The following is a 26,967-nucleotide window of genomic DNA, read 5'->3' on the forward strand; positions in this document are numbered from 1 at the left end:
CCTCCGTTATCCCTCCCCATCACTAGATGGGCTGCAGACACTTCCAGGCTTTCTTTCCTCCTCCCTAATTGCAAACTTGCCCAAGGTATAGATCCTGCGAACCGTGGGTATCAGGCCGGGGGTCTGCTGGAACACAGCCCCAGCCAGGGCCCCACTAAGCTGGGAAACAGGGTTTAATGGTCCAGCCTCTCCCAGGGCTTGGCCTTTGTCGGGCTGTTGACCTGCTTGTCTCTTTTTGTCTGCCTGTTTCATTGTCTGTTCCTCCGCCTCTGGGCCTTTTCCTCTCCAGGCTCCGGGCCTTTTCTTACAGCGCCTCCCGACTCTGCTTCAATGACTTTCTCTCTTACCTGTCTACATCTCTTTGTCTCTGGCGGTCAATCTTTTGCCCCGGTATTTTGGTCTGCTGCTGGCTCTCTCTCTTTCTGCCTTTGCGGCTTCTCTGACTCAGGGCTGTTAGGTTACGACTTTGTGAGTCTCTGGCTCAGGGTCTCGGTTCCGGGGCCCAGGTCTGATTCCAGCGGCCCGCCTCTCCCCAGGCACGTCCCTAGAGGCATTCGCCTGTTTCTCCTCCTGCCTTGGTCTCCCCCACCCTAGGCGGGCCCGGCCCCCCTCCCCCACCCCAGCCTTCGGCCTCTCGGACCGGCCTGGCTTTGTTTCCTGCGCCTCGGCGCCCCGCCCCGCCCCGGCTGGGGTCTCCGCCGCCCTCCGCCGCCCTTTGTCTGCCTGGGTCTTTCCCCCACCCCTTTCCCTGGGTCAGCCTTTGGATCTCTTTGTCTCTCCAGGCCCGGGTGGTTGGCGCTGTCTGCCGATCCCGCAGGTGGGCGCGGGTAGCCCAACCCAGCGACAATTAGAAAGAGTCTCCGGCTCTCAACACCCAGCTGCAGCCCAGGAGGCACACGGTTAATACCACCGAGTTCGGGCCACCGTCCTCGGCTTAGAGTAGCCCTCTCCGCAGCTCGCGGTCGCCCGCCGGCATGAGCTCGGGAAGACCGGGAGGCCCCCGCAGGCGCGCGGCTCCTCCAAGGTCCTAGAGCGGCTCGGTGCGGCCCCGCTCTTCCGCTTCCAGTCCCCGCCCACGGCGGCCGCCCCCGGGACGCCTGGGGCCGAGCCCCCCGCCCCGTTGGACGCGGATCCTGCATCCCAGAGCCGTCGGCGGCTCGGGCACCCGAGCCCTGCGGAGGAGCTCGGCAGAGCACCCGGCTGGCGGGCACGGAGGTGGCCGGGAGGTGAGGGGCGGCTGCGTGCCGGAAGGAGCAGCAGGTGCAGGGGCCGCCGGCGGAGCGGGCGGGCGCGCGTGGGTCACCGGAGCCGCGCCCCGCACCTCGGACCCCGAAGCTGCACGGTGCCCGCTCCGGCCGGCAGAGGGCCACGGCCGGGCGCCGCGGGCCGCACATGGCTGTGTGACCGTGGAATTGTGTCTGTCCCCTTGCTCAGGGCGCTTGCCGGCGATGGAGCGCGCAGTGGAGCCCTGGGGCCCAGATCTCCGTGGCCGGGAGGAAAGGGAGCAGCTGCGAGGCGCCCGCACAGGTGAGTGCAGCGGCGATGCGCCGCCGTGAGCAGGTAATGGCCGGGTGGGGGACCCCAGACCTGGCCAAGGCACAGAAAAATCGAACTTGAACTGTGCTTCCAGGGAGAGAGGGGGAGGGGAGCAAAAACCGAGGGACGGAGGGAGGCAGTGTTTATGTGCACCTACTGTGCGCAAGGCCGGGAGGGGTATCATCTCTAGGCCTGTCTTCCCCTCCCCAACAGTCATCACCATCCTAAGTGCCTCTGCCCTACTTCATGTCTCATCCCGCAATTGCAACAGCCTCCCCTCAGCCCTTTTCTCTCCAATGATGCCCTCTGCAGCCACACTGATCTCAGCCCGGATCTAATCCGGTCCCCCTTCTCTAAAACCTTTCCTAGCTCCCTTCTGCCTGCTAATTAAGGCCTTAGCGGGTGTTCCATCCAGATCCTAGTCCCAACATCCCTTTCCAGTTTTAGCCTCCATTCCTCTCCATGGTTTACTCTTTTCTCGCTATGAAAGCCTGGCCTATCTCCTATTCTCTCTCTCCAGCACAGTTATTTTGAGCCCATAAGTATAATTATTTGCACTTTCCCTTCTCTCTCCTTCCAACCCTACGCATCTTGAGGTCCAGTTGTGTATCTGGGGCCTCTCAGGTAAACACCAGTTAACTGAATAAATTACAGAATGGGCTATTATAAAAAGATATCATAGAAATGGCAAATACCAGGGTTTTCAAATAGAGACAGTGGAATGTAGTGGTTCACCCAGACTTGAGCACCAGACAGACAGACCTGAGTTAGAAACCTGGCTTTGCTCCTGACTACCTTTATAACTTTGAGCAAGTGACTTAAATTCTCTGAGTCTCCACATGGGGATAGGAACACTATTACCTCATAAGATTGTTTGCAAGGCTTCAGTGATGCTTAGTTCAGTGATTGGCACACATGAAGGGCATGGGAAAAGGAAGTTCCTCATAAATGAGAGGCACAGGCGATAGTAAGTGCTTCGGAAGTTCAGAGGAGAGAGGGAAAGAAATCCTTGTGACCATTGATTGACAAGGTGGCAATGGAAGGTAGGGGCTGAGCCAAGGGCAGGTCTACAACTCCCTTTTCTTTCCCCAGGTCTAGGGAGTGAGAACGTGGAGCTGTCTCAGACGGATGAGTTTGAACACACCCCACAGGAGGACGACTTGGGGTTCAAGGAAGAGGAAGGTCTGACCTCGGGTCACGAAGTCGGAAATGCCTCGCTCAAACCTGAAGGCATCCAGACCTGGGATGACTTATGGGTCCAGAGAGAGGGCCCAGGAAAGCCGCAGGCGCAGGACAGAGGCCCCCGGCTCCTGGGAGAACCACGCTGGGGCCAGGCTAGTGATCGGTCTGCCGTGTGTGGCGAGTGTGGCAAGAGCTTTCGGCAGATGTCAGATCTGGTGAAACACCAGCGGACCCACACGGGGGAGAAACCCTACAAGTGTGGGGTCTGCGGCAAGGGCTTTGGGGATAGTTCTGCCCGTATCAAACACCAGCGAACTCATAGTGGTGAAAAGCCCTACAGAGCTCGACCACCGGCCCAGGGCCCCCCAAAGATTCCTCGGTCCAGGATCCCTGCTGGTGAGCGCCCCACTATATGCGGTGAATGTGGCAAGAGCTTCCGGCAGAGTTCTGACCTGGTGAAACACCAGCGGACACACACGGGTGAGAAGCCCTATAAGTGTGGCATCTGTGGCAAGGGCTTTGGCGACAGTTCTGCCCGCATAAAGCACCAGCGGACACACCGGGGGGAGCAGGCCCCCCGGCCTGTGGTACCCCGGCGGCAGCCATCCCGAGCGGCCCCGGCAGCCACACAGGGACCCAAGGCTCGGGACAAACCATATATCTGCACCGATTGTGGCAAAAGATTTGTGCTCAGCTGTAGTCTTCTGAGCCACCAGCGCAGTCACCTGGGGCCCAAACCTTTTGGCTGTGATGTGTGTGGAAAGGAATTTGCCCGGGGCTCAGACCTAGTGAAGCACCTGCGTGTGCACACGGGAGAGAAGCCCTACCTGTGCCCTGAGTGTGGCAAGGGCTTCGCTGACAGCTCTGCCAGGGTGAAGCACCTGCGCACCCACAGTGGGGAGAGGCCGCATGCCTGCCCGGAATGTGACCGCACCTTCAGCCTCAGCTCCACCCTTCTCCGGCACCGCCTCACTCACATGGAAGCCCAGGACTTCAGCTTCCCAGGCTACCCTTTGGCCCCCCTGATCCCCAGCCCACCCCCCAGCTCAAGCCCACCCCCACCTCCTCTTGGCACCAGCCCCCCATTGACACCTCGAAGCCCTTCGCACTCAGGCGATGGGCCTTTTGGCTTGCCTGGCTTGGAGCCCGAGCCTGGGGGCCCCCAGGCTGGGGAGCCTCCCCCACCGCTAGCAGGTGACAAGCCCCACAAGTGTCCTGAGTGTGGCAAGGGCTTCCGCCGAAGCTCGGACCTGGTGAAACACCATCGTGTGCACACAGGGGAGAAGCCCTACCTGTGCCCTGAATGTGGCAAGGGCTTCGCTGACAGCTCCGCCCGAGTTAAGCACCTCCGCACCCACCGTGGGGAACGGGCTCGGCCACCACCACCCTCCACTCTCCTGAGGCCACATAACCCCCCTGGCCCAGCATCCATGGCCCCTCGACCCCGAGTCCAGGCCCAGCCCTCTGGACCCAGCCAGCCCCACGTGTGTGGCTTCTGTGGGAAGGAGTTCCCCCGGAGTTCAGATCTGGTCAAACACAGACGCACCCACACTGGGGAGAAGCCATACAAGTGTGCAGAATGTGGCAAGGGCTTTGGGGACAGTTCTGCCCGCATCAAGCACCAGCGTGGGCACCTGGTCCTCAGGCCCTTTGGGACAGGGGATGGTCGGGCAAGGCCCCTCAAGGAGGAGCCACCAACAGGGCTGGAATGATGGAGGCCAGGGAGGGTGGAGGCCCAGGAGACTAAAGGGTTGCTTGAGCAGAGAAGAAAGGGCCTGGGAGGTGGTGGGAGGGAGGAGGGGAAGAAACGGAAGAACAGAGTGACTAGATAGAGACTGGAGACTGACCTTGAAGCTCAGGAAACCGTCCCAGCTGGGCTTAGGACCCTACCAGTGTGGTCTGTACCCCCAGCTTCTAGAACACTGCCTCGTACACAGTAGGCACTCAGTAAACACTTTTTGAATTAATAAACGCGCTAGCCTGAGGACTCGAACCTAAAATTCCTGCTGCCTCTTAACCTATAAAGATGGACCCTTCCCAACCTCGCGCCTGGGAGACCAGCACCCTGAACTACAGTTTGTCTGTCCTTATGAGCTGCGACAAACAGACTGCTGGAGTGGAGTTCAGGGTGACAATTAGGCAGGGGCAACTTGGTCATCCTGAGAGGATTGCTATGTGGCAGGCAGTACCCAGCCCCAGGCCACTGACATGGGCTTAGCCAGGAAAGGGGCTCAGACAGAGCCCAGACCTACCTGCCCTGGGGAACCCCAACCCACCCTGACACCTGGACACTGGCAGAATAGACCAGTGAGCAGAAGGAGCACTCCTGCTCTGGACACCAAGGTGACTGGGAGGACAGGACAAGTGAGGAGAGGCGGGGAAGAAGCTCCAAGGCCAGACAGCCACATCTCCATGTGTCTCCTTGCTAATAAACTGCTTCTTGTCTGAGGTTTGGACTTGTGTGTGTGTATGGTGAGGGGTGAAAAGTTGTTGAAGGGTCACAAGGGGCAAAATCCCCAATCCGTGTGTCGTGTGGGTCCCTTGCCCTCTGAGCCGGTCAAATCAAGAGGTTGGCATAGTCTGGCTTTCTAGCTCTGACATCTGGCTAATCAGCCACCAGCTCTGTTGACTGATTCCCCAGACCTGAGTTCTTGATGCCCACAGGTACCACCTACCTCACATCATCCAGCGCGACCCTAAAAAGGGAAATGGAGGGACGCCACGGGGTGAAAGTGTTCAGTGAGTGCTGTTGCTATGGCGACGGGTACGGGAGAAGTGTGGCTCTGGTATAGGCACAGAGGTCCCGACAATGATACTCTGCCTACTCAGAAACCCACCTCCCTGTTTCCTTGTCGAGAAACAGGTCATTTGACTGCACTGTCCAAACAGAGGGCAAAGGGGATACCTATGCCCTGGAAAAGGCAACCGTATTTTCCAGTGACCCACGCGGTATTAGCAGCAGGACTCGCATCTACTTTTTTCCCAGGAGGGCTGACTGGCCAAGGACAAAAAAAAAGAGCAGGGAGGCTCACCCACCTAAGAAATGAAGTATAAGACTGCTTTGCAACTGCGCTGGTTGGGCGTCTCAGCTCACCTGCATGCGGGAATGGTTCCTGGATACAAGCTCTCGCGAGATCTTAACCATGGGTCGGCCTTGCCTAGAAACCAATGAAAGCTTGTCACAGTGCGGTTCCTTCCGGTCCTCCCACCCGCTGCCAAGTTGTCAAACACACTCAAAACCGGGAGTTGTACATTCGGGTCTGGGGTTCTTGGACGCTTTGGTCCTCAAGTGCACACATACCCCTAGGCCTGAATGGAGACCTTTGGGGGCTTCTGGAAGATCCTCCCTGCTGGTTTCTCTGGTCTCCTTACCAGGTTGGCCTCATAGCCGGCCTGTAGTGAACTTTGTAAGGATACATCTGACCATGTCACTCCCCAATTAAAAACCCTGCTGTGGGGGTGGCGGGTTAGGTTAGCTCAGTTGGTTAGCGCAGGATGCTAGTAACACCGAGGTTGCCTGTTCCATCCCCGCATGGGCCACTGTGAGCTGCGCCCTCCTTAAAAAAACAAAAAACAAAAACCTAAAAAACCCTGCTGTATCGCCACATGTCTGTGTAAAACGGAACTCCTTAGTTGGCATTCAAGGTTTTCCAATTGTGTGGTTTCGGGGTTACCCGAACCTCCAGCTTGGGTTAGAATCCCTTCTTCTAAACACACCAAGAGCTTCTTGAGGACAGTTAGTCACTCAACAGCATTCCTTACTGTGTGCTGGGTACTGGGGATAGAAGGATGAATAAGACAAAGTCTCTGACTTAAGTTTCTACCCAGAAGATAGATGCTGAACAAATAATTTCAAATGTGGTAAGGACTATGCAGGAAGCATACATGCAGGAGAGAATCCTACACAATCCAAAGGCCTCTCCAAAGAAGTGGCAAACAGTGACTTGGAATACGCTAAGAAAGGAGGTGAGGGAGGGGATAGGAAGTGGAGTGTTCTGGGCAGAGTAAAGAAAATGTGCTAAGTCCTTGGGGATTCAAGAACTGAAATTCTTGTGGGGCTGAAGGCAAATAGTGAAATACAGAGTAATGAGTAAGAAAAAGACTTTTCTAAACTCAACTTTCTACCTCCTGGTCCTAAAAGGGGCCTGGTACACATAGGCCTCCCGAAATACTTTGGTGGACGGTGTCTTTGGAGGATGATGCATTCTTTTTTTTCTTTTTCCAATTATACTTTTATTTATTTTTAAAGTTTATTGGGGTGACAATTATTAGTAAAGCTACATAGATTTCAGGTATACAATTCTGTATTACATCATCTATAAATCCCATTGTGTGTTCACCACCCAGAGTCAGTTCTCCTTCCATCACCATATATTTGAGCATGATGTATTCTTTACAAGAATATACAGTCCTACAAGCTGCTGCCTCTTTGTTAATCTGGTAAACACCCACTCACATTTATCTCCTCAGTGAGGCTGGCACCCAGTATCCACTCTCTTCAAGGGAGTTATTCACTTACCCCACTATTCTCCTGCCAGAACACCTATTGTTTCCTTTTCATGTACATATAAAATTTATATATGTGTGTGTGTGTGTGTGTGTATAGATATATATTTTAATTTTTAATTGGGGAATATTGGGGAGCAGTGTGTTTCTCCAGGGCCCATCAGCTCCAAGTCGTTGTCCTTCAATCTAGTTCAGGAGGGCGCAGCTCAGCTCCAAATCCAGTCACTGTTTTCAATCTTTAGTTGCAGAAGATGCAGACCACCACCCTGTGTGGGAATTGAACTGGCAACCTTGTTGTTGAGAGCTCATGCTCTAACCAACTGAGCCATCCGGCCGCCTGTGGGGACAGAACCCCAAAAAGCAGTTTCCAGGCTCTCGGCCTCACATAGACAGGTGCTGGCTCAGGTAGTAAATGGCCATCAACTGTGATTGGATGGCCATCAGCTGTGGCTAGTTGGCCATCAGCTGTAACCAGTGAGCCACTGGCCACTAATATAACTGCTGTGGCTGGCAAGCAGAGATTGAAAGAAGAAAATGGGGGCTAGCAAGAGGATGGTGGCGGAGCTAGCAAGCGCGGAATTGCAGAGAGGCGGTGTGGGGGCAGAGCCCCAGAAAGTAGTTTCCAGGCTCTCAGCCTCACATAGACAGGTGCTGGCTCAGGTAGTAAATGGCCATCAACTGTGATTGCATGGCCATCAGCTGTGGCTAGTTGGCCGTCAGCTGTAACCAGTGAGCCATTGGCCACTAATATAACTGCTGTGGCTACGCTAGGAGAGAGAGGAAAGAGAGAGAAGAGAAGAATGGGGGCTATAGCAAGAAGATGGCGGCTGGGCTGGCAAGCGTGGATGGCGGTTTGCGGACAGTGTGGATCCAGCCTCCAGTGAGAGTATAGTGCCGCCAGAGAGAATATAGTGGTATGACTCCCCTACCTATGGCTCCGTGGGTGTTCCTTTTTGGCCTCACCATATCCTGCGTTCTTGTATGGGGAGCGGGAGCAGAGACCCCGCAGGCCTCCCCGCATGACAGGCGGATGCCACCAGCGAGAATATAGTGGTATGACTCCCCCATCTATGGCTCCATGGGTGTTCCTTTTTGGCCTCACCATGTCCTGCGTTCTTGTGTGGGGAGCAGGACCAGAGACCTCGCAGGCCTCCCCGCACAACACGGCCCTATGTATTTTTTTTAATTACACTCCTTTACTATGAGATTAGTGCAAAAGTAATTGCGGTTTTTGCAATTATTTTTAATCTTTTAAACCGCAATTACTTTTGCACCAACTTAATAAGACTATGAGATTCTCAAGAGCAGGAGGAACAAGCTCCGATTCCAGGTAGACACTTGTACATGTTTGTAGGGCAAATGGACTCCTTATCCTTTTGCAAGCATCTGTTGCAACATCCTCCCACCGCAGAAGACCTTTCCCGGAGGGTCTTTCACTGCTCCCAGCTGAGTCTCTTCCCCGAATGTCTGCATCAGGGCGAGCAGGCCTTGCCTTCCAGCCATCGTCCGCTCCCTGCCTACATCTCCTCCGACTCCCACACTACGTTTCCCCCACGTGGCTCCAGACACACCAGCCTTCTTTCTGTTCCTCAAACATGCCAAGCTTGTTCTTCTTACCTTACGGCCTTTAGTTTTGTCTAGAACACTCTTCCTCCAGAGTTTCAAATGGCTAACACTTTCTCATCGTTCAAGGAGTCTCAAATACTATTTTCTGAGATACCTCCCTGCACACATTAAAGAAGCCCCCGAACCACACCACTCCCTATTACACCGTCCTGCCCTTTTCCTTCTTGCACCTATCGTTATCTGAAATTATCTTGTTTATTTACTTGTGTATGTTTTTTACACCCTCAGAAGGGCTATAATAGTCAAGACTTTTGTGTTTTGTTAACTACTGCATCTCTAATACCTAGAATGGTGCCAGGCACATAATAGCGCTCAATGATGAGAGAACAAATGCAATCAAAGTGGCTCTGGGGGAATCTTGAGTGTGAGTATCCGGGCATTTACCCTTTTCCCAGCGCTGAGGTGGAGCAAAAGTTTGACCAGATGTAATCCCAACATCTTAATTATGCCCTAGACTCTGCAGACTGAGGCATGAGTCCTGGCTCTGCTACCAATTTCCTCATGGAACCTCATGTCTAAGAGATAATTGGTACAATAGAAAGAGCCTGAGCTTTGGAATTTGCTACTTACCAGCTGTGTGACTTTGAGCAAATTACTTAAGCGCAGTAAGCTTTAGTTCCCTCATTTGTCAAAGGGAGATATTACTGATCCCCACAAAACTGTTGTAAAGAGATAGCATAGGGATTGTAAGCACTTACGGAATGTTATTTCTCTTTCCTCATTTCTGATTCTTAGTTGCCCCATTCGTAAAATGGGAGAATTAGATATCTTTTTCAAGAGAAGTGGGAAACATCCCAATTTTTAAATGCTGGAAATTAAAATTTGTAAAAGATCTCTTTTCTTGTTTTTTGAAGCTAATTTTTAAATGTGAAAACACTCTGAGGGCCAAACAAGATACTTCTGTGGACTGGATTTGGTCCGTGGGCCCCTGTGGGGACACAGCCAGGAGAGCAGTTTCCAGGCTCTTGGCCTCACGTGGAAAGGTGCTGGCTTGGGTAGTAGCTGGCCATCAGCTGTGACTAGTTGGCCATCAGCTATGACCAGTTAGCCATTAACCACTAATATAACTATTGCGGCTACATTAAGGGGTTGGTTGGCTGAGAAGCAGATGGCAAATTGCGGCTAGCAAGTGGGGTTAACAAGCGTGGATGGCGGATTACGGATCATGTGGACCCTTCTTCCTGTGTCTCACCCTGCTGGCAGTGAGACTGGGGTGCAGGAAGACCCCCTGTTGGGGTACTGGCGGATGTTTGCTTTTGTGTCTCGACCAGCTGCCATTAAGAATATAATGGTATGAGTCCCCTATCTAAGGCCCTGTTGTTGTTCCTTTTTGGCCTCACCGTATTCTGTGTCCACCCTCCAAGAGTGGGACCGGGGACCCTGCATTACAGCCCCCCAATTTTTCCACCTATGTGATTGGGTTGTCAGGGATGCTATGACAACCCTTACTGTGATTTAGGTAAATCAGTTTACCTCCCTGAACTTCACTTAACACGTTGCGTATGGCGGGGTTTAAATCCCTCCTGAAGATTCTCGTGATCCGTACGCAATGTGTTAACTTATCTGTAAAATGGACCCACCTTTGTGCAGATCAAAAAAGGAAAAAACTGATAGATACAACAGATTGGTGGTTACCAGAGGGGATGGAGGGTGGGGAGAGAAGAGGATAAAGAGGGTCAAATATACGGTAATGGAAGGAGACTAGACTTTGGCTTGTGAGCACACAATGAAGTATACAGATGTTATAAAAGTTGTACCATTGAAATTTATGTAATGTTATTAACCAATGTTACCCCAACAAATTTAAGAGATATCTGGTGTGGAAAACGCTTAGCATAACACAGGCGCATAGCAGGCACACCACACAATACAAGCCAGCGGCAGCCTGAAGGGCTGTTGATTTGAGATGTATTCAAGAAGCAAGATATCCCAGAGGCCGAGAGACCAGAAAGGTGTCGCCAGGAAAGGAAAAAAGACGGGAGAGGAGGAAAAAGAGGGAAGGGAGGGAAGAGGTGAGCAGGCAGCAGGGTCCGCCCTCCAGGCGGGGCGCCAGCGAGAGGCCCAAGCCTGGGCAGGAGCGCACGTGGCCTATTTGGGGCGGAGCAGCTGCGCTTGGCCTCCGCGGAGACCTCTGAGCCGGCCACAAGAGGCGAGCGAGCCTTGAAGGTAGGTTTACAGCCCGACTACGAGGACCTTGAAAGTCGGGATGGGGCGGCCTGGGATCCTGGGAGTTGGAGTACAGCGGAAGGCGCTGGCTCTGGGTTCGTCCCCCTACTGGGGCAGTTTGGGCCGGACGCCTGGGTCCCCTGGATCCCTCCCCCAGGGGGCGGGGTTAGGCATTCTGACCAACGAACAGCTGTCCCCGAGGCCCCGCCCCTCCCCTGAGCCGCGGCCTCGAAGAGTGCCCAACAGCCGGGCGCCCTGTCCTGGGGCTGCGCCAGCGCGGAACCTGCGGCTGGTGAGTGCGCACCCCCAGGGTCTCCGCCCCGATCCCGCCTCCAGCCCGTGCCCTAGAGCACTGGGCCACCGATCCAGATGCCCGGGAGTGACTCAGCGCTGGGAGGGTGGCCACTCGCTGGGACTGGAGATTCGAACACTTCAGGGCCTTGAATGACGGGATGAGTCGGGTGAACGAGTGTCTTCAGACCTGGTCCCAGGGCAGTGCTGGGGCCTAGGGCGGAGCTGGGGTGGAGGAGAGAGGGCCAGACCTAGAGACCAGGGCAGGGCGAGAGAAGCCACGGCTGCACCGCCTTGCCTGGACCAGGGCCATGGTGGGGGGCGGGTCCTGAGCTTCTGACCCAGCTGCCCGCCCCAGGACGTCAAGATGCCAGGCGAACAGCAGACAGAGGAGGAGGAGGAGGAGGAGATGCAAGAGGAGATGGTGCTGCTGGTGAAGAGTGAGGAGGATGAGGGTGAGGAGAAGTATGAGGTGGTGAAACTCAAGATTCCCGTGGACAACAAGGAGGTACGTGTCTCCTCCCCGGGGACCCCCATGCCCCTAACCTGGTCCAGGTCCAGCGTCCTTCAGACAGAAGCCAGGGATCCTGTCCCAACTTTCCCCTCAATTTCTGATCTGGAGTCTGAGGGTTGGCCACTCATCCTTCTGCCCCATTGTCCATGCTGCCATCAAACAGATGTCACGCCTACTGTGCCAGGCTCTGTGCTGGGTGTTGGAGAGTAAATGCCAGCCTTGGTTCCCTTGGTTCCCCATGAAACTTGAAGTCTAGCAAGGTTAGACTGCCAAGTAACCACACAGCTACAATCCTACGTGATGGGTGGGAGGTGGAAGCCCAGATGGGAACTTAATGTAGATTTAGAGGGGGTGGGGGTGGGGGGTCAGGTTAGGCAACAGCAACACTAATAGCTGACTGACTCTTGGTAGCATTTACTATTCTCCAGACACTGTTTTAAGCACCTCAATTCTATAAGGTAGGTAGTATTTGTTCCATTTTACAGGTGAGGAAACTGAGGCCCAGGAAACTGGACAGTTTGGTGACTGGCCCAAGGTCTCAAAGTCAGTAAAGGGATGGCTTACCTAAGACCAGTGAGAGTGACGGGGGAAGTGAGTGACTACTCCAGGCAGAAGCAATGGGCCTTCAGGTAGCTCTGAGGGGGTGAATGGAGCCCTGGGAGAAGTGAGGGCAGCTGGTTCAGTCCTGCTGTCGCATGGATGAAAGGGAGGTGGTGGGCAGGCCAGGTAGGGCACCTGGGTTTTATCCTGAGGTTGATGTATGTTTAAAGAAAGACTTTTTAAGATCAGAATGAGTTAGATTTCCCCATTTGAGACCCTAACTGCCACCAGGTATATTTCCACTTCCCAGGACCCTACAGTACTCTCACCTCCAGCCAGTGCAGCTCTGAGTCCAGCTGGCTCTGCCAGGTTTCTGGGGCCATGCTGATTTCTTCCTGTTCCAGCCAGTCCAAGCCGACGGGCTGGTTCCCAGGGAAAGGAAGTTCTGCTGCCCCCTAGTGGGTGTGATGGGCGCTAGGGGGAAGGGGCTGGCTGATGGGGCCTCTTCCAGTTGAAGTAACTAGTTCTGTTTTCCTCAGGCCTTCTTGGCCCATCCTCCTAGCTTAGTTTGCCTCTTCTGGCCCTGTGGATCCCCTGGCCTCCCCTTTGGCCTGTAAGTTAAGAACTCAGACTGCAGAACTTAGGGTGGACTTCCATCCACCTCTGTCCCTTACCAGCTGTGTGACCTTGGGCAAGTTTCTTAACCTCTTTGTGCCTCAGTTTCCACATTTGTAAAAGAGAAATCATAACGGCACCTACTTGTTGGGGTTGTGAGGATTAAATGAGTTAATACATGTGAAGAGTTAGAATTGTGTATGTCACGTAATAAACACTATGTAAAGATTTGCTGCTATTATTCATTTTTCTCCCAAAAGTTCAGGATGTTGGTCTAGTCCATCTTCCTGGAGATTTTTCAACTCATATTTATCAAAGGCCTTTGTGGGCTGAATTCTGGGGCTGGGAGTGAACAGGAAACAGCATGGAGGCATAGACAGAGGATTGAGGGCAAACAACTGAAGGCAGCGGGGAAGGCTTCCAGAGAAGGCTTAGTGGGGATTTGGCAAGAGGAGGAGGAGGAAGGGCATTCCAGGAGGAGGGAACAGCAGAAGCAAATGCTCAGAGGAGAAGGGCCAGAGAGTTAAAGGTGTTGAAAGCCAGCATAGGAATTTGGACACAGTGTGTGAGGTTATCAGAAGTCTCCAATCAGAGGAGGGTTTTCTATTTAGAAGATTCATTGGCTGTTGTGGGGAGATCAGGCCACATAAAGCTGGTAGCGTGCTCTAAGGTAGTGGCAGCAGTGGAGAGAGGATGAAAGAAGGGGATATTTGGGAACCTTGATTGGACTCATGGGAGCTAAGGATGGGAAGGAGGAGGGTGGCCTGTGCTAGTTGTGAACGGTACATAGGGCTAGACTCTACATGCCGTCATGTAGCAGTGGAGAGAACTGGCTCAAATCCTGACGCCACCACTGACCACTTTTGCTGTGGTTTTCTCATCTGTAAAATGAGACAATGAAAAGAAGATTCTTGAAAGCCAGTCTAAGTATCTCTGGGTGACTGGATTTGGAGGAGGAGGGTGGAAATGAGGGTTACACACATACATCCCCTAAATAGCTGTGTCCACAAGATAGCTCATTAACTTGCTGTGTGGTCTCCCTGCATCTCAGTTTCTATGAAATAGTGACCTCGAAAGTTCCTTCCAGTGCTGACATTCTGTGATTCTGAGCTATCACCGAGTGCCATGGCCAGTCATTGTCCAGAACAGGCCTTAATTATGCTGCAGTCAGGGGCCGAAGCCTTCTTTCACTGCCTATCAAAATCCGACTTTTCTTTAATGAATAGAAGGATTTTCTCAGAGGGCTCTATGCACATTCAATCATCTCTCTCCCTGTTGAAACCTTTGAGTGGTTTTCTGTTTCCCTCAGGATAAAGTCTCCCCATCTGACCTCATGTCTTGGCTTCATCTCTAATCACCCAGCACCATCCCAGGCCCAGCTTCAAGCAGCCCTGACCCTTTCTTACCTCTCAGATCGCCTGTGTGGTCTTTTCAGCCTGTAAAGCCCTCTTCACCTTTTCCACCTGCTTTCTCCAGGAGTCTCTCTTCTAGATCAAGTTTCTTCATTTTTAACTTGCATACAGATCACTTGGGGATCTTGTTAAAAAGGAGATTTTGATTCAGTAGGTCTGGAGTGGGACTTGAGATTCTAACAAGTTCCCAGCAATGTGGTGCTACTGGTCTGTGGACCACACTTCCTGTAGCAAGGAGCCAGAGGACAGGGATCGTATTTTATACTTCATACCAAAAAGGAGGATTCTGAAAAGAGTCCAGGGGAGGGAGACAAGCTGTGTAGGTGACCTCACATTTGTCGTGACATATAATTACATCATGGCTAAGACAGCAGGTGTTTTGGACAGTGACAGACTTCCATCCAGTTCAGACTCTGGTTCTGTCACCGATTAGCTGCCAGGCCTCGGGCAGGCCTCAGGGTCTTACTTTTGAGTCTTATTTTCTTATTTATAAAATGGAGCTAATGATCCCTAACCCTGAGTATTGTGAGAATTTAAAACGGGGATGGAACACACTTAGCATGGCCCCTGGCACAGTGAGTGCTCAGTAGTTATTATTATTAATTAGAAAAGTAATAGGTGAGGAGGAAACTGGGAAATGTGCCCTGGTTAAAACAAACAAAAAAACTTAAAGCAGGAAGACAAATTCACTAACTTGAAGTGCTTAGATTATCATATTACTGTTCTGCATTGTGTCCCCATATCTTATAGTACAAAAAATACCATTTATTCTAATTTTGAAATCCGATAGCTGCAGAATTGAAGTCGTGTAAGGGCTTTTAATGACCACCTGGTCTGGTATTTGCCAAGTTCAGTCATGTCACTCACCTGCTGTGCTCATTTATTTAATGCTTTTCTTCAGATAGATTCATATTGTTTTGTTAAATAAATCTGCCTTCATCCAAACAATAATAATGATGAAATTGTGGGTTTCCTGTGACCCATTGTCTTTCTAATGTCTGTGAAAATAAATACGTAATGATTATCATGAGAGAACAGTGTCCTTACATAACCCTTGCATCTGTGATAAGAATACCTCGGTTGGGAATTTTTATCTCACCTAACCTACCTTACCTTCCTTGTTGCACCGAGGCCGGGCAAGGGAGTGACTTGTTCAGAGTCTTAATGAGCTAGATGCCTCCTTATGGTATATGAGCTAGATACCAAGATGTTCCCTGGGGCACCCAAGGCCCCTCCTCCTGGAGCTGGAGATACCAAGAGTACTTGTGTGAAGAATTTCTTTTTCATAAGTCAGTGAGCCCAGTATAAGGCAGTCAAAGTCATCTTAAAGAAGAGTACCAAAGAAAAAAGGGCCAGAAAAATGTTGATAGAAGTTCTCTCCACAATGGCTGATGTGTTGAAATAAACCTAGTAAATGTCAAAATCAGGGCAAGACTAGAAAGTGTGACCTTGAATTCAGACTGTGCCAAACATACTATGGGGAATTTCTCGATTTAAAGTTATCAAGTTGTATTTTAATCTTGAATCCCTCTCGGAAAGTGCCAGGGACTTGGAATCCAGCCTCTGTCACATCTTGGCGGTGTGAGAGCAGGGAAGCAGTGTACCCTACCGGTTAAGTGGGGTCCTGACTCCCACTGGCTTACATGAATATAATCTCCCTGAGCCTTAGTTTTCTTAATTATCAAAGGTAACACCTGACTCAAGGGGATGATGGGAAGATTTAACATAATAATGTACATAAAATAGCATTGTCGAAGCTTTACACCATAACGCTGGTATCACTGTTATCGTGTATACTGTTTAAACCAGAGTTCCCTTGTCTGGTCACTAATTTCCCAAACTGCCTGGCGTTCCAATTTCTGAGTTGGTTACCAAAAAGCTACTGCCTTTTTACAAAGGATCCTCAAGGTCTTGAAGCTGCCCTACTTGCAACTTAAGAAAGTAAAGGCCTTCCTGCTCACTGTCACTTAACCTGTCTCCTTATGTCTAAAATAAGAATGTAGTAATTTGTGGAGATCGAATATGGGGAGAAGCTAACACTGTCTTGTCCTTAATACGTACCAGGTCCTTCATTTGGTCATGAATTAATGCATCTCATTGCTGGGCCCACAGGCGATACTCGGCATCATTTTTGCTGGGATGAGCCTTTTCTTTTCTAAGGAACAGCGTGCTCTCAATAGTTCTCTTCATTCTACAGTTAATACAAAACCACGTTAATACAATGTTAATAGAGTTTTCCCTTTCCCTGTGTCGGACAAAGCGTTTTTCTTTTATCTGATTTTTATATGTCTAAAAGCCCAGACCTCATGCAACTGGCTCATTTTCAATTCAGGCCTCAGAATAGCATTTGGGTTTTACCTTGCCGCCTTCTTCACAGCTTAAAAGATGACAGGTGCTTGATCTTAAAAGTTTATCAAAGAGCCTGGACTTGGTCCTGCCTATCTTCTAAGATACCATCCTCTCCTACCTCACTGGCTGCTCGTCACCTGGCTGCCCCAGGTTCTCTGCCCTGGGTAATCTCAGTCTGCAGGCTTTAAAAACCACCTATAGGCTGACGGCTTCCCAACATCTCCAGCCTAGGCCTCTCTCCTGAGCTCCAGATGTGTCAAGGAGAATAGGAGGTATGATCTGAGACAGGTCTTTCCTACCAAACTTCCTCCTCCCACCATCCTCACCATGCAGATGGCACCTCTACCTTTGCAGTTGCTAAACTCAAAATCCTTAGAGTAATTTTGACGCCTCTCTTTCTTTATACCTTCTATCTAATCTGTTTATTAAATCTGTTGTCTCAAATGGCAGAATATATCCAGAAGCAGACCACTTCTCACCCCTTTCACTTTCCACCTGTCACCTGGATCTGAGCCACTGTCTTCTCCTGCTAGATGACACCTCCTCCCTGGGCTCTTGCTTCTGCCCTCTCCCCTCCTTCAACCCCAGCAACCTGATGGAGCCTTTTAATAATGAGTCTGATCTGGTCCTGTCCCTGTTCAAAACCGTCTAACATCTCTTCGAATCGTTCCCTGTCCCTTTCATACTACAAGGCCCTAAACTAAGAGGTCCCCTCCAGAGCCACCCTTTTGATTACTCTCCCCCTCATGCATTCTGCCCTAGGCCCTTTTCCTGGCTATTCCTTGAACGAACTGGCAGATTTCTGCCTCAAGTTCTTGCTGTTCCCTCCGCAGCCTGCTCTCGCACCTCCTTTAGGTCTTTGCTCATATTACATCAGTAAGGTTTAACCTGAAAGTTTACAGCATTCCCCCCCAATACCAGCACCCCTTATCCGTTCTCCTGGAAGCATGGATTTTTAATAATAACGCCGAATCCCCCAGTGCCTAGAACAGAGTCTGGCACCTTGTACGCCCTTACTAAATATTTGTGGAATGAATAAAGAATAGCTAGAATGACACTGGGCATTGTGATATGCAGCATCTCACGAGGCAGGCACCCTTGCTTTTCCTGTTTTACACACGGGGAACTGAGAGGCTGCAGCTTGCGGAGACCCAGGTCTCTGGCTCCCCGCCCTATGGGTGAGGGCTGACCTGTCCCCCCTCTCCCCGCAGGTCCCGAGCGAGGCGCCAGCGCCGTCTGCCGACCCGGCGCGCCCACACGCGTGCCCAGACTGCGGCCGCGCCTTTGCGCGCCGCTCCACGCTGGCCAAGCACGCGCGCACGCACACGGGCGAGCGGCCCTTCGCGTGCACCGAGTGCGGCCGGCGCTTCTCGCAGAAGTCGGCGCTGACCAAACACGGCCGCACGCACACCGGCGAGCGGCCCTACGAGTGCCCCGAGTGTGACAAGCGCTTTTCGGCCGCGTCAAACCTGCGGCAGCACCGGCGGCGCCACACTGGCGAGAAGCCGTACGCATGCGCGCACTGCGGCCGCCGCTTCGCGCAGAGCTCCAACTACGCTCAGCACCTGCGCGTGCACACGGGCGAGAAGCCGTACGCGTGCCCGGACTGCGGACGCGCCTTCGGCGGCAGTTCGTGCCTAGCGCGCCACCGACGCACGCACACGGGCGAGCGGCCGTACGCATGCGCCGACTGCGGCACGCGCTTCGCGCAGAGCTCGGCGCTGGCCAAGCACCGGCGCGTGCACACGGGCGAGAAGCCGCACCGCTGCCCCGTGTGCGGCCGCCGCTTCGGCCACCGCTCCAACCTGGCGGAGCATGCGCGCACGCACACGGGCGAGCGGCCCTACCCTTGCGCCGAATGCGGCCGGCGCTTCCGGCTCAGCTCACACTTCATCCGCCACCGTCGCGCACACATGCGGCGCCGTCTCTACATTTGCGCTGGCTGCGGCCGGGACTTCAAGCTACCCCCTGGCGCCACGGCCGCCACTGTCACCGAGCGCTGTCCAGAGTGCGAGGGTAGCTGAGCCGCCGATCTCGTTGCTGCGGACTGCCAGCCTCCTGCTGGAGATGCACGCTAGGGTCCCGCCCCCCAGGGGCTGCGTTAACCCGGACGACTCCTCCCCGCCCTGCCTCCCTGGTCTGGAAAGGGTGGGATGGCAGGCCTGGCTGCCCTGGACCCGGGAGACATGGCGAATCTCCTACCGGGGTCCCTGGAAACCTTGCCCACTTCCCCCTCACTACAAACCCTCAGCTCGTGTTAGTGAATAAAGTATTATATCCTCACCCCACCCGTGCCTGTAAATGAGGTGGGTGGGGAGGAGGAAAGTTGGGTTTTCCCCAGGCTTAAGTGACTTACGCGAACTGTCATGGAGCCGAGTGGGGCTCTAAGCCCAAAAGGGTTCCTGGAACTGGGTTTGTGTGTGTGTGGAGTCATCCCATACTCGGCCCTTGGTTATGTCCTCGCACCCTCAGGTCTGGTGGGTCCATAAACATTCCGTCGCACGTTCCTGATCAAACAGGCACTGCGTTCTGCAGAGCTTTGGTGAGCAGTCGTGAGTGTCATGCAGCTGTCCAGTAGAGAGAGAAGCACTGGTAGAAACTTGTTAAAGGGTTCAAGTGCTTCATTACTGCTATTAGCTCCTTTTCATCCTTAACAGCCCAGTCAGGTCAAGCTTATCTCCATTTCTGCAGATGAGTAGATACAGCCAGTGAATGGCAGAGCAGGAGCAAGTAAACAGGTGCTTGCAATCCATTGTCATGGGAGCTATGATGGGGGATGCTGTTGGTTAGGTCTTTAATGCAATCTTGGAGTTTAGAGATGTTTTCGGAGGTGGTAAGTTTAATTTGGGCTTGAAGACTAAGAGAGATGGGGTTGGGGAAAATATGGAGAGAGCCCCTGAAACAGCATGCCAGACTTCTTGACATCCCCTGGGGTGGAAGGTAGAAACAAAAATAAAGGAGGTTGGCAGGAGGTAGACCACTAGGGACCTTAGAAGCCAGATGAAAAGGTCCAAGGCAGCAAAGCCTTGATGGATGGGGGAGGGGTGGTGGACTGGGCATATTAAGGAACTAGAATTCATAGGAGGTTAAGAGTGGACCTAGGGACGAGGGAGACGATGGGGCTGACATAAGTTCTTAGGTTGGATGACTGACCACAGGTAGTGTCACTGAAATGGCATAGGATGAGGGCAGTCGAAATTGGAGCAATTGTTATACCCCAATCTGGACAGGGTGTGAGGTCAATGTGGAGAGGTCAGGGAGGTGATTGGAGGTAACAGCTTGGGGTGCATGACACCATACCCAGAAGAGGGTACCCAAGAAGCTGTGAGAGAACAGCCAGAGGTAGAAAACCAGGAGTATCTTGTCTGGGAAACCTAGAGAGGGAAGAGTTTTCGAGGGCTTGGCCAGCTCAGTCAGATACTGCTCTAGTGTCTGCTGAGTTTGCAGGAGTCTGGGGGGTACGGGGGTGAAAACCAGCCTTGAGTGGGTTTGGGTATAAATGGGAAAATGAGGAAGCAGAGTGGATAGGTGTAGACAACCCTTTTCGAGAGGCTTGGCTGTGAAAAGCCTGAGGGAAGTAGCTGGAGTTTGTTGGTTTTGTTTTGTCCAACGGGAGGAGACTCCATTATGCTTTATGTGCTGGTGGGGCGGGCGAATGGAAAGGAAGATAAGTTGATTGTGTAAAGGGGAGAGGAGATAATTGATCGAGAGGGAATGAAATCGGAGACCAGCAAGGATGAGGCTGCGTTATCACAGCAGGGAGAAGCAGGGTGGGTTTGGGAACACAGGGCTGAAGCAGTTCCAATCTGGATTATTTCACTTGCGAAGTAAGAGGTCCCTGGTTAAGAGGGAGTGGTCACCAAGAGGTACTGACAGCCAGTGAATGGCAGAGCAGGGACAAGTAAACAGGCGTTTATAGTCCATTGTCATGGGAGCTAGGAGGGGATGAGGCCAGTAGAGGAATGCCTCATTTTACTGAAGTGGAAACAGGTTCAGAGGGGCAGTACAAGTAATTTAAAGGTGTTTTCCCCTGCATTACTGCACCCTGAGGGAGGCAGACCATGGGTATCTCAGAAAAGAAAGTGACATGCCTGAGGTCACCCAGCAGGTAAATCACACACCCAATATTATCTTTAGGTATAGAGGTGGTATGAGAAATTGGCCTTGGGCTGGTAGGGGAGGGAGCAAGGGGTCTGAGCCCTAGGGGAGTTTCCGCTGTTCTGCTCCATGTCAGAGCCCTGACCCCGATTTGTGCTGGGGACCTGAGGCTCGGTCCTAGGTCCAGGCCTACCTTAACTGTTGACATTTCCTGCTCTAGGCTTCTGAAAGTTTTGAGTTGAAAAGACAAACATAATAACTGCAAACTTACTAAGTACCTACTATGTTCCAGGCACTGTCCTAAATACTCAGAATAACACTTAAATTGTACACCTCTAGCAGGTAGATAGCATTATTTTCATTTTAGATGAGGAACTGAGGTGCAGCAAAATGAAGTCATTTGATGGATATCATCCAGCTCATAAGTATCAAAGATGGCATTTGAACCTATAGCCTGGCTCCAAAATCTGGGCTCCAAACACAACATACAGCCTGTAATCTGTTAGAGGCTCTGAGGGGAAGGGAGCTTGAATGAGATCACACAGGGAACCTACTAGAAACGAGATCTCTGCCCTGCAGGTGGGAGGTTCAATAGAGCAACAAGAGTTGGGTTCAGAGGCAACTCTGGTGCGTCTCTCCAGCACTGGGTGACACAGCCTCCCTGGCCGCCCCAGGAAGAATCCAGAAGTTGCTACACAACACTTTTATTGAGTGAGAAAAATCCCAGGAGGCTGTCTTCCGGAGGTTCTTGAGCCTCAGACCTCAGGAAGTGGGGCCCCCAGGCTGATGACCTATGTTGCCATGCTGAGTTGTAGGTCCTGGGCCCACATTTCTAGGTTGAGGCCTTGCCTGTGGACTCACAGGCCAGGTCTGCAGTCCCCACAGCCTGGTCTTTAGAGGTGGCCCCCTGGGGCAGGTCTGTGTACTTGCGGGCAGAGCCCCGGGACAGATGTGCTGGGTAGCGTCGCCGGTTGGTGTCCATCTTGGAGAGCACCGCCTGGGGCAGGTCCACACGGCAGCGGGCTGCTAATGCTACCAGGTAGATGAGGACGTCACTGAGCTCCTCTTGAAGGGCTGCCCGTTCCTTGGGAGGCCAGGCTTGGGGGCCAAGCTCCGCATCAGGCTTCCACTGACTGGGGGCAGAACACAGATACACATACACACACACACACTTGCTAAGACAATGGGCTCCGCCCCTCACAGCACCCCAGTCCTTGCAGCAATGAAATCCCACTTCCTAGGAACTTCCTCCAGAGAACTCAACCCATCTGACCCTGAGTAGAGTCAGGGTGGGGAAGAGTCCCCAACAAATGATTCACCCAGACCTGTGTCCCTACTGAGCCAGAGTGTCGCAGAGACCATTTCACTTGTCAACACCCAGTTCTACTCTCCAGCTCGAGCCACTGCTACCCCGGACTAAATCTCAGACCTGGACCACTGCGGAAGCCTGCTAACTCATCACCTACTCTCGCCCAGTACCGGTACCACCTTTTAAAAGCACAAATGAGATTCTGCCCCTCCCCTGCTAAAACTCCCCCAGCTGTGCTTGGAATAAAATCAAAACTCCTGACCACGCCCCCCAGGTCCTGCATGAGCTGACTCCTGCCTCTTCCAAGGTCATTATCCACTGCTCTCTCCAACTCCCCACCTAAAAGCCACCCTGGCCCTTTCTGTCTTGGAAACAGGCCGAACTGTCACTGGGTCTTTGCACTCACCGCTCTCTGACTTGAGAGCACTTCCTCCCCCCATCTTTCCCATGGCTGGCTTCTTCCTGTTATTCAGGTCTCAGCTCAGATGTCACCTCCTCAGAAAAGCCTTCTCCCTGTTCCCTTCTTTCTCATCACCTTGTGTAATTTCCTCATAGAACTTATCACAATTCCTGATTTTTTAAAATTAGTGTGCTTCACCCCATCTTGCCCAACCTACGCCAGCCTCCTCACTGGTCATCCTGCCCTAATTCTTTTGGAGACTACCCACCCTGCAGACACAGTGCTCTTTCTACCACTCAAATCTGGCCAGGTCGCCTGTCCAAAGTCCATCAGTGCCTAACCCCAGCTTTATCATTCAGGGTGCATGTCCCACCCCTCTCTCCCACAGCCCCATCTCTCATTCAGGAAGTATCTACTGAATGTCTATTGTGTGCCAGGCACTTGGAACGCAACGGAAAGCAAAACACATACCAACTCCTTGCTCTTCCTCGAGACTCTTCCGCTGAAGGAGTCTCAGATTCTCCCTGAATTTAACTGGCCCCTTCCCACCTCACGACCTATGCAGATGCCATCCCCTGCCTGGAATGTCACAGGGAGATCCTCTACAGAACACCTTCCTTTCCACCCCAGAGGCAGAGGTAAAGGAAGGTTGACACCTCCCCTTTATAGACCTGGATCTGCCTTGCAGTTTTCACCCTTTTCTCCTAGGAGACTGGGCGCCCCCTAGATGGCAGGGACTGTCAGTGTTTTCAGTATTCCCAGAATCAGGAACAGAGCCCCGCAGGGAGGAGGGGAATTCGAATCCACGGCTATGGCTGTTTGAAGATCAAAGAAGGCCTCCCTCCCCTCCCCCACAACAAACAGATTCTTCCAGGAAGACTTTCATCTACTCACAAGAGCTCTGCCAGCTCCCCCACTTCTCCCACCAAGGCCAGGAGGAGGTTCCGAGGCTGGTGGAACTGGTCCCAGTCTCTTTCAGCAGCAAACTCAGCATGGAGGCGGCGGCTGGAATAAGAGAAAGGGGTGGAAGCCCAGGTTCCAGGGTTAGGGGATGGGCAAAGAGACGCGGGGTCCGGGCAGGTATCTCAGTGATGTGTAATGGGGGCATAGGTATCGGAGGGTACTCTGCAACTAACTCCTTGGATAGCCTTAAGCAAGTCACGTCTTCTCTATGAACTATAAGAAGGTTGCGCCCCTACACAGACCCTAAACTCCACTGAAACCTAACAATACCCTCTTTTCTGTATTCCATCTCCGGCTGCTGCTTCTGCAGTTTCCTGCCCCCGGTATTTCCCTAGCTCTGCATAGCTAAATTCTTCGATCTTACAGAGATCTTGCAGGTCCACGGGCACTTCCCTGAAGACGTCTTCCTGCGTTTCCTGAGCAAGAAATAATGTCTCCCACCTCTCAATGCCTTTGCCCACGTCCTACCTCCCACTCCGGGAGGGCAGAGGCAGAAGCAGCATCGGACCCGGTATTTCCCCAGGGCTGGTTCTAATATCACTCTCCGAGCGTCACCATTTCCCCTGCCTCCGGTGTGCACAGCTAAGCCCATTTTGCAGCGGAGTTAGAAGGCTCGCCCGGGCTCAGCCAGAAGAGCTGGGACCCCGGCAGAACTGCTAGCCTTCTTCCCAACCACGTGGAGGTACCAAAGGGAGGAAGGGGGCGATTTCCCCAGCCCTGGTTGGGCAAGGACGGCTTACATGTCCTCGAGCGTGGGCTCCGGGCTGAAGCTGAAGGGGCGGGTGGCACCTGTGTCTTCTCCCTCCTGGTCTCCGCGCTTCTCCCCGCCCTTCCCGGACATGTCGCCCACCGCGCTGCAGCCCAGATTGCCCGCGAGAACCCCGCGCTCTGCTCGGAGCCCGCCTCCAGAGGTCCTGACCAATCACAGGCGTTTGCGGAGTCGCAGGAAACACAAAATACTTCTGTGGAGTTTGCTATAGCCCGCCCCTTACCCGGACTGGACCAATCTGAGCGAGCTTCAGGCATGCGCTTCTGGGCGTCTGCCCTCGAATACCTCTGTCTTGGCTAATCCTCCTAAAGGCGTAGGTACCAGATTGCCCCCTGGGAAGAGACAAAGGGTAGAAGGCCGGGAGAACGCAGGCTCATCACTTCCCTTATGGACGCCAGATGGCGCCAAAGCTAAATGGCCGGGTGGGGACGGGAAGGGAGCTCCGTGGAGAACTCCAGAAATGGAGGGTTTAAGCAAGGAAGGGGAATTTGTTATAAGGATACAGGAATGTCTCCAAAATACAGCTGGGTCTTAGGAATGAACTGGTCGCTGTTTTAAGCATTTTACATGTTTAATCCTTACAGCAACTCATTTAATCCTTTTATGAGGATTAAACAACCTTATGAGATAGGTGATATCATCATCATCATCCCCATTTTACAGATGAGGAAACTGAGACATTGAGTAATTTAACTCAACAGCTAGTAAAGTGGTAGCCAGGTTTCAAATCCAGACAGTTTGGCCTCAGAATCTGTGTTACTAACCCCTACACCATGTGGCCTCAAATAGTGATAAGTGTCACCATGAAAACAAATTTTAATATTACAGTACTTAAACATTATGAAAAGTGGGGGCAACTTTAGATTGCATGGTCCAGGGAAGGTGTGGTAAGTACTGTTGGTTATCTACTCAGCTGGCCTTTCCCTTCCTCCAATTTTGCAAAACAGTTATTTGATTCTGGGGCCTACCCTTCTCTATGTGATCGGTCAGTTTATGGGTGAGCATGTGGCCTACTTCTTGACAATAAAGAGGTAGAGGAAGTCTGTTGGAGACTTCTGGGAAAGGTTCTTCGTTCTTTTTTTTTTTAAAGGACACGGTATGTTTCTACCTTTGATATTGGTGTGTGAGAATCCGATTGTGAGGAGAGCTAGCCTACAAGCTGGGACTGGTAGGTAGCAAGATGGAAAGGACCTGGTTTGTTGATGACATTGTTGGGCCATTTATTTTTACAAGTTCCAAAAATGCCCCAATTTAGGATTCTGGTTATATAATAAATCCCTTTATTGGTCAAGCCACTTTTAGTTGGGTTTTCTGTTACTTGTTTTTGAGAAAGTGACATTTTAAGCTGAGCAAAAAACAAGGGGAATAGAGTTCCAGGTAGAGAGAACACCAATGCTTAATTAAAGCAGGAAAGGCTTAGCATATTCTAAAGACAAAAAGAATTCTAGTGTGGCAGGAATGTAGTGAGCAAGGGGGAGAGTGGTTGGATATGGTGTTGGAGAAGTAAACAGAGGCCAGATCAGATCAGTTAACCATGAATTTTATTTTATATTTTATTTTGGATTTTAAGTATGACAGAAGCCCTTTGGAGGGTTTTGGGCACGGGAGTCATATAATCAGATTTTGTATCTATGAGCCTTCTGGCTGCTGTGTTAATGAATTCAAGGGAAAAAAATGAATTGGAGGAGGCAAGAGTAGAAGCAGGGGGATGAGTAACTACAGTTGTCTAGGCAGGAGATGATGGTGACTTGAGCCAGGCCGATGGTGGGTGAAGATGGAGAGAAGTGGACACATTGGGAACATATTTTGGAGATAGATCTACAGGCTTTGTGGTTTTGAACTAGGGGGATGGGAGAAAGGGTAGAATCAAGCACGGCTTTCAGGTTGTGAGTGTTGAGCAATTTGGTGGATTGATGACGACTCATGCTGGGAACAACAAGATGAGGTACAGGATCGAATACAGGTGGCTTCAGGAGTTTGGTTTAGGACAAAGCAAGTTGAAGATGCATGTCACGTTGACAGATGGATTTATGAGCCTAAGCTCTAGAGGAAAGATCAGGGCTAGAGATTCATATTTGGTAGTCTCAGCCATTTAAATGGTACTTAAAGTCATGGAATTGGAGAATGATAATACAAGAATCTAAGTAGACAAGACCATGATTTTGGGTACTCTAACATTTAGCCGTTGAGAAGAGGCAGAAGGAAAATTGGCAGAGTGTGCTGTTTTGGAGGCTAAGAGATGAGAGTATTTGAAAATGAGTAGACATCTGATTTGGATGCTGCTGTGCTGTTGGCTGAGATGACACCACAGAATTTAACATTGGATTAGGCAACATGGAAACTAGACATGGGAGATGGGAGGAAAGAGGGGATCCTGGGTAACTCCTGGGTTTCTGGATTGAGTAAATGGATGGATAGTTCTGCCATTTGCTGAAGGGAGGACACAGGAGACCTGGGAGTTGGGGTGAGAGGGAAGATAATGAATTTAGTTTGGGAAACATGGCATCTGAGATGGCTCTAGGACATCCAGATGACGTGCAGCAGGCAGGTGGACATACAAGCCTGAAGTTCAGAGCACTGAGCTGTCTTATGGATCTGGGAACTGAAAGTTTCAGGAGCCAAGTACCTCCCCTAGCACCTTCCTTGGTGTTTGCTAAGCTTCTCCAGCCTCTTAAAAAAAACACCCCAAAT

General features: G+C 51.8%; 3 protein-coding genes and 1 long non-coding RNA gene across 6 annotated transcripts; 2 read left to right on the forward strand and 2 right to left on the reverse strand.

Moving 5' to 3' along the window:
* The first annotated feature begins 1,440 nt into the window (after positions 1-1,440).
* ZNF48 (zinc finger protein 48) lies at positions 1,441-5,166 on the forward strand. The gene is made up of 2 exons (XM_074322813.2): positions 1,441-1,527; positions 2,629-5,166. The coding sequence occupies exons 1-2, from the start codon at positions 1,449-1,451 to the stop codon at positions 4,428-4,430; spliced, it is 1,881 nt and encodes a 626-aa protein (XP_074178914.2). The 5' UTR covers positions 1,441-1,448; the 3' UTR covers positions 4,431-5,166.
* Positions 1,487-16,579, reverse strand: LOC141569470 (uncharacterized). 2 transcript variants are annotated; one of them, XR_016022647.1, is made up of 5 exons: positions 16,450-16,579; positions 15,256-15,386; positions 14,383-14,512; positions 5,813-5,876; positions 1,487-1,587 (listed from the first exon to the last, which is right to left on the reverse strand). It is a non-coding gene; the product is annotated as an uncharacterized LOC141569470 (long non-coding RNA). The 2 variants fall into 2 exon arrangements; XR_016022648.1 differs by lacking the exons at positions 1,487-1,587; positions 5,813-5,876 and adding an exon at positions 13,524-13,857.
* Positions 10,860-19,020, forward strand: ZNF771 (zinc finger protein 771). 2 transcript variants are annotated; one of them, XM_019717256.3, is made up of 3 exons: positions 10,860-11,016; positions 11,666-11,815; positions 17,949-19,020. In XM_019717256.3, the coding sequence occupies exons 2-3, from the start codon at positions 11,675-11,677 to the stop codon at positions 18,759-18,761; spliced, it is 954 nt and encodes a 317-aa protein (XP_019572815.1). In that variant the 5' UTR covers positions 10,860-11,016; positions 11,666-11,674; the 3' UTR covers positions 18,762-19,020. The 2 variants fall into 2 exon arrangements, with proteins under 2 accessions (XP_019572815.1, XP_019572814.1); XM_019717255.3 differs by lacking the exon at positions 10,860-11,016 and adding an exon at positions 11,060-11,308.
* A 2,503-nt stretch (positions 19,021-21,523) lies between these two features.
* Positions 21,524-24,421, reverse strand: DCTPP1 (dCTP pyrophosphatase 1). Its single transcript, XM_019717263.3, has 3 exons — positions 24,248-24,421; positions 23,439-23,549; positions 21,524-21,968 (listed from the first exon to the last, which is right to left on the reverse strand). Exons 1-3 carry the CDS (start codon positions 24,346-24,348, stop codon positions 21,668-21,670), a joined length of 513 nt encoding a protein of 170 aa, XP_019572822.3. The 5' UTR covers positions 24,349-24,421; the 3' UTR covers positions 21,524-21,667.
* Between the last annotated feature and the right edge of the window lie 2,546 nt (positions 24,422-26,967).

Source organism: Rhinolophus sinicus, chromosome 10 (assembly GCF_057876585.1).
Source record: "Rhinolophus sinicus isolate RSI-liver-muscle chromosome 10, RSI-T2T, whole genome shotgun sequence".
NCBI classification, from domain to species: domain Eukaryota; kingdom Metazoa; phylum Chordata; class Mammalia; order Chiroptera; family Rhinolophidae; genus Rhinolophus; species Rhinolophus sinicus.

What these genes read in the sequence shown, in the direction of transcription:
- DCTPP1 (XM_019717263.3), bottom strand. Translation starts at nt 24,348, where the DNA reads ATGTCCGGGAAGGGCGGGGAGAAGCGCGGAGACCAGGAGGGAGAAGAC. An exon ending in GAGCCCACGCTCGAGGACAT is followed by an intron (nt 23,550 to 24,247) that starts GTAAGCCGTCCT and finishes CTCTTATTCCAG; the next exon opens with CCGCCGCCTCCATGCTGAGT. An exon ending in GGGGAGCTGGCAGAGCTCTT is followed by an intron (nt 21,969 to 23,438) that starts GTGAGTAGATGA and finishes TTCTGCCCCCAG; the next exon opens with TCAGTGGAAGCCTGATGCGG.
- ZNF771 (XM_019717256.3), top strand. Translation starts at nt 11,675, where the DNA reads ATGCCAGGCGAACAGCAGACAGAGGAGGAGGAGGAGGAGGAGATGCAA. An exon ending in TTCCCGTGGACAACAAGGAG is followed by an intron (nt 11,816 to 17,948) that starts GTACGTGTCTCC and finishes CTCTCCCCGCAG; the next exon opens with GTCCCGAGCGAGGCGCCAGC.
- ZNF48 (XM_074322813.2), top strand. Translation starts at nt 1,449, where the DNA reads ATGGAGCGCGCAGTGGAGCCCTGGGGCCCAGATCTCCGTGGCCGGGAG. An exon ending in GCTGCGAGGCGCCCGCACAG is followed by an intron (nt 1,528 to 2,628) that starts GTGAGTGCAGCG and finishes TTCTTTCCCCAG; the next exon opens with GTCTAGGGAGTGAGAACGTG.